The sequence below is a fragment of the Osmerus mordax genome, chromosome 3 (genome assembly GCF_038355195.1).
Source record: "Osmerus mordax isolate fOsmMor3 chromosome 3, fOsmMor3.pri, whole genome shotgun sequence".
NCBI lineage: Eukaryota > Metazoa > Chordata > Actinopteri > Osmeriformes > Osmeridae > Osmerus > Osmerus mordax.
In genome coordinates, this window is record NC_090052.1 from 8,409,836 (window position 1) to 8,415,835 (window position 6,000).

The 6,000-nt window shown below is 37.9% G+C and overlaps 1 protein-coding gene across 3 annotated transcripts in view; it reads right to left on the reverse strand.

Annotated features, from left to right (window-relative positions):
- sgf29 (SAGA complex associated factor 29) overlaps nt 1-5,667 on the reverse strand; it is a 28,823-nt gene extending 23,156 nt beyond the window's left edge. The window contains exons 1-2 of one of the 3 annotated variants that reach the window (XM_067233134.1): nt 5,593-5,667; nt 5,050-5,120 (exon numbers count right to left, since the gene is read on the reverse strand). In XM_067233134.1, the coding sequence (XP_067089235.1) occupies nt 5,050-5,115 (66 nt within the window). In that variant the 5' untranslated portion in view covers nt 5,116-5,120; nt 5,593-5,667. Of the gene's footprint in view, nt 1-5,049; nt 5,121-5,587 lie in introns of all 3 variants that reach the window. The other 2 variants (XM_067233136.1, XM_067233135.1) reach the window with 2 other exon arrangements.
- Between the last annotated feature and the right edge of the window lie 333 nt (nt 5,668-6,000).

Below are 6,000 nucleotides of genomic sequence, written 5' to 3' on the forward strand. Positions count from 1 at the left end.
AACAAGTTAACCTAGACGCAAAACTGTACATCCAATCCAAAAAATAAGTATATTTTCCGAGACCCAAGACTGCCGAAACCAGAGATATCCTTTATATGTCTGTGCGGTCGGAAATACAACTCTGCTGGCAGTTTCAAAAACGTGTACCCAATTCTGCTTTCATGGTGCGTGTCTGTTTGGTTGCCACGGTTATGGCGCAGCTGTGATCGCTAACGAGCTGGGCAGAGAGAATAACAGAAATGTACCTAGCATCCACACCTCAAACAAGTTAACCTAGATGCAAAACTATACGTCCAATCCCCCCAAAAAATTCTGAGAACCACGACTCTGCTGAAACCAGAGATGTCCTTTTTATGTCTGTGTGGTCAGAAATACGACTATTGGCAGTTTCAAAATCTTGTTCCTTCGGTTTTCTCTGACGAATTTTTGCCACCTCTCCATTGAAGTTAGTGAGAGAATTTGAAAGGCTGCTCTCGCTTCAAGGCTCATAGCTGAAAGTCTGTAAAAGTGAGCTCTTTAGTAGTTACATTGGCTGAAAGAGGACAATTTTTCCTACATTTTAAGGTATAACTTGTTTCTGTAAGTTAAACTATATGAACGTTAGAGGAATTTGTTTGACAATTTAGTTGAATATCAGAAAAAGAGCAGGCAGCTGCTCATTCATAAAATTCAAGAAGGAGCAGACATTTTAATGTATTTAAAACTGTCATAATTCAAAATTGGCTGAATATTTGAAAAGGCTGAATCATTTGGGAATAGCTGAATGTCTTGTGAACATTTTAAAAGTTGAATGGTGTCTCTAGCTGAAAGTATGCTGAAGTAGTTACGTTTGAAAGAGGAAGCTTTTTAATGATTTGAAAGGATTTACCATTACTTTTAATGGGAGAATAATTTACATTTACATTTATTCATTTAGCAGACGCTTTTATCCAAAGCGACTTCCAAGAGAGAGCGTTACAAAGTGCATAGGTCACTGATCATAACAACGAGATAGCCCCAACATTGCGAGCATGTAGTTAAACAAGTTACAATTAAAACAGGTACACTTGCACTTATAGCGGTTCATGTTGTTTAATTGTAACTTGTTTAACTACATGCTCTTATGGTTCTTCCCTTTGGCACTTACTTTGGTTGTTCACAATGTGTGCTTCATGTTTTGGCTACTCGCAAAGTTTTAATTTGCACAAAAACCTTATTATTTTAAAAAGTATGAAAGTGAGAAATACCAAAAGTCATAACCAACATCTCCTGAACAAGCTGAACGTTTTGATACCAAAATGGAATCGGTGAAAGTATGCAGGACTAGTTAAAGGCCAAAAAACCTACGGAAGAACTAAGAAGTTGGAAAAACTAGAAAAGCATTTCCTGCAGAAAATGCGTTGGAATGCTGAAAGATTTTATTTATTTTTTTAATTGCTGAAAATACAGAAATGAGAGAATACCCGCAAGCTGAAATGAATTTCAAAAATGTGTGAGTCACACAAAAGAGGCAGTGTGGAAACTGAACTGCATCATCTAACAATGGTAAGAGCTGAAATACAATGCGGGAGAAGCTTAAAGCTGAAATGTTAAACAGAAGAAGAAGTAGGGCTAGGCTAGCTAGTCATAAAAAGAATATTATAGTCTTAACAGCTGAAATTATATTTGGGATAGTAATAGCAGTAGCAGATGTAGCCTATCATTGAGTGCGTTTACTCGGATTTCTTAGTAGGATTCAATGTGTTGATTGAATGAAACATACAGCAGTAGGGCCGATACAGGAAGACACGGCGACACTTTGTTGCAGAAGGATGATGGTGCAAGTTTTGTCCGTGGAGCATACAGCGATTAATAAAAATAATCATGTAGAAGCATTTATTGAGTAATCGCATAACTAATTACACATGTAAACGGAGTAATCGTATTATTGGCATAAACCGACAATTGCTAGTAATCGGGTTTCTCATGGTCAAGTAAACGCACTCAGTGGCGTAAATAATAGAATAAAACAGTTCCATTAGCAATAGTAGTAAAAGAGATATTAGCAGAACTTTGCAGAGTCACCTCTTGTAAATTGTATTAGGTTGAAATACTATCAAACTCTGTCTTGTGACTCCACTAATCAGCTAATACCAATCACCTGTGTGAGAGACTGAGTGGTGCGTGTCTGTCGTTGCCACGGTGATAGTGCAGCTATGATTGCTAATGCCCTGAGGGCAGAATAACAGAAATGTAGCTAGAATCCACACCTCAAACAAGTTGACCTAGACGCAAAACTGTATGTCCAATCCAAAAAATACGTATATTTTCCGAGACCCAAGACTCTGCCGAAACCAGAGATGTCCTTTATATTTCTGTGCGGTCAGAAATACGACTCTACATGCAGTTTCAAAATCTTGTTCTTGTTCTTTTTGCTTTCTCTGACGATTTTGTCACCAGATTTGCATTGGTCTCTATAGGGCGAGAGTTGGACTTTGTCTCGCTTTCGTGGGGCTCTGAACAAATGTGTACGTCTGTTGGATTCAACAGACAACTGTCTACGACCAGCACAAAATTAGTTATCTATTGATCCAAAAACGAAGCATGAAGAGCGAAAATTGTGGCAATGCTGGCAAACTACAAATATTTTTTCAACGACATCCGAAGCTCAGGCCTCCACTCTAAGCATTTCAGTCTGCAATCTAGGCTTTCACATACACACCCATGTAAATCTCAGAAACGGTTTGAAAAAGTCATGAAACATAATCAGTGATATTGAAAAAAAGTTGAATAGATATCAAAAAGCTGAATTATTAAAAAATAGTTTAGGGTTTTGTCAACATTTTTAAGTTTAAATGGTGGCTCTAGCTGAAAGATTTAGGAAGAAGAAGGATTTGGAAGTTGAAGAAGTTTAAAGAAGTTTGAGAGGATTTGAAAGAAAACTCCATTGGAAACCCATGTAAAAAATATTATGAATATTGATTTATATTAATTCAAGCATAAGAGGTACAAAGCTGAAAAGTCATAGCACCCATGGCCTGAAACTGCTGATTTTTTTGATAGCTGAACAGTTTTAATAGCTGTGGATTTGAAGGCGCTGAAAGGTGCCACGGAAGAAATAGAAGAAAAATAATAAGTTGATTAAAGATTCAAAGAACAATACTTGGAATGCTGAAGCAGCATTCCAACAATAATGCTCCTTTAATAGGCTATATATATATATATATATATATATATATATATATATATATATATATATATATATATTATATATATATATAATCAGGGTTTTTCCTGCATAGAGAAAATGTTGGCGCGCACCAAAGCCGTTTTCCCGAGCGCCAATGACAAATCCCGAGCGCCAAAGCCAAAAAAAAGTCAGCGTGCAATGCATGTCAGCGAATATGTTCTCAATAGTATGTTTCAAGTAGGCTACAGCCGAACCCTCGTTCTGTTTTGATAAATAGCAATCGAGTTGATAAGCGTGTCTTCTTGTCTGATCAATAAGCAACTGTGAGGTGCTCGAATGGACAGAGCGGCCATTAAACTGTCGTTCCGCTGCGAGGGCCAGCCCGACGTGCACGAATACACCTGTACAAATGCAAATGACATTTCCACTCAAAATGCTGACAAAAGTTTGATTTACGATGTCCAACGCAGCCTCCATTGGTATTCTTAACCTGGAATGAAAATATATAGTGCAGTGTTTCCTCTATGGCTACATTTCTGCCGCCACGGTATCAGAAATCAGGCTGTACAAAATGTATGGCCGTCTATCAGCAGTGATTGTTAGAGTCCATGTCGGAGAATTGCACGGACACGCGCTTCACACCGCAGTTGAGATTGCGTGTGTGCGTTCTTGAGAACTGTAAGTCGTATAACTTATGTTGTCAGTTCATTTAAGCTGTTATTGTACAAGTCTATAGTTCTTGCAAATTTAAATCAAGTTAACTGGTGATTTTTGTTGTTTGTATTCTTCCCCTGCTAGCTAAATTGTCTGTTGATTCGATAGCGATTGCTGCCCTTGCTCAGGTTTGTATTTTAGGTGCATTATTATGCTGAAGTAGTTTTAATTAATAAAAAGTGGGTTTATTGTTATTATTTGCTACAGAATACTTAGCCTATCAAGATCAAATGAAGCAGGCAGTGTACATGCTTCAGAGTGGCCTACCTTAATCGATAGGCTAGGCTATTGACCATTTACAATAAGTTGTTACGTCAATTATTAATTGGCAGCATGTATGCCATTTAGAACATACTTCATGAGTGTATGGTGTCTTTAAGTAGCCAAACTTTATTGCTTTAGGGGAAATAGGACGAAAATATGTGCAATATTACATTAGACTATTACATTAACCTGTTCCGAAATATAGGTTTAGTTTCGGCGTTGGCGGGGGGGGGGGGAACACCTGTGAAGGAATAAATACATTGATTCGACAAAAGAAAAAATAAAGAATATATATATACTTTTTTAATTTATTTTTTGGAGCACCGAAGACCCATTTTGACCCAGTAAAACCCTGTATATAGGTTAAAGACGCACTTGTTCCGGGAGTACAACGGTACTTAGGAATGATTTGCTGGACCTGATGTTAGTTTCCTCCAGGAAAACAATGACTCTTATTGAGGGACTTGTTGCTCTTGTTGGTTCGTTGTAACTGATTTAACTTCTTGTACTCGCTTTGAATTATATTATAGTTGCTTGCTTTCCTACAGGTACACCCTTGCACTTTTTAACTACATGCTCCCCAAACAAAAAGTTTGGGGACCCCTGGACTTAGAACATTACAAGCCCTCCACTTCATCCATGTCAAATAAGGCTAAAACGGATATGAGCAAGATAAGCAAAATAAGCAACAAAAGCATATTGTCTGTTACTGTCTGGGCAGTGTGGAACTGGCAGTTTTCTGAACATTCTACAACCAACAACTGCCAACTTAGAATGTTGGGGCTAGTTGGGCATTTTCTGGGCAGTGTGCAAATAACTTAAGTCACAGCAAGTGTTTCTGACTGTAAGGGGTTCCCCCCAGTAACCCGCTGGTCTCCTACTCCTAGGCGGTAGCGAGAAGATAACTTGTGCGTGCGGCTCACCTGTGTCTGCTTAATAAGTTGATGCAGCTCCGTTAAAAGCTCAGCGATTTTAGTATCTGCCGACATGCTGCCTGTGGATGAGAAGCAAAACGCTTTTACAGCCCATTTCAGAAATAACGTTGGTTTCTAGTACTACAGTAGGCTTTAACACAACGCGATAAGAGCTGTCATTTTCATTTATAGACAGCCTATAGTAGAATAAGCAGCAACTGTATCAACCGATTCAAATATAACTATGAAGCGAGCTTGCTGATAACTAGTTAACAGTGCTGAAAGTCATATCAGTCCTGTATGCGAATGATAAATGTTACTAGAACGGTAGACATGTTGTGTGTAATTTTGCTATCTAGCCTGTGCTAGCTAGGCTAGCTCTAACTCAACTACTTTAGTCTACTACTATACTACTGTACTATAGCAACAACTAGCTAGACTATAATGCATTCTGTTCAGTATGATATGTGGTTTCAGTTTAACCAACAGTGGTTGGATGTGAAAAACAATACAACTCAAAAAGGGACTGGGGTATTTGTATAGCTACCGTACACGATTCCTATTATTCCGTCGTCTCACGTTTTTGGTTCTTAGCTATTTAGCCTGTTAGCTTTCATTCGATTCTCAATGCCTAGTAGTACAGATCATCACCGGGGACAAACAGAACCGTCCTATAACAAGTTATGTCAATACGCATTTTTAAAGCCTCATGTAAAGACTACAGTGATAAAGTATCGGTCCATTCCTCCAAATAAGCAAACATTATTTTTAATTGAAACATACTTATTTTTCAAGCCTGTTCCTTACTGAATTTTATAAATCAATTTTTAAAACAGATACACAGCTTACGTTATATTTGATAATTTATGCCCAATGCTAAGGCCATTTCTTTGAGTAAGCATGCCAAATATGCAGTCAGCAGATTTCTGAAAAAAGGAGCAAGAATGATCGACATTTGTG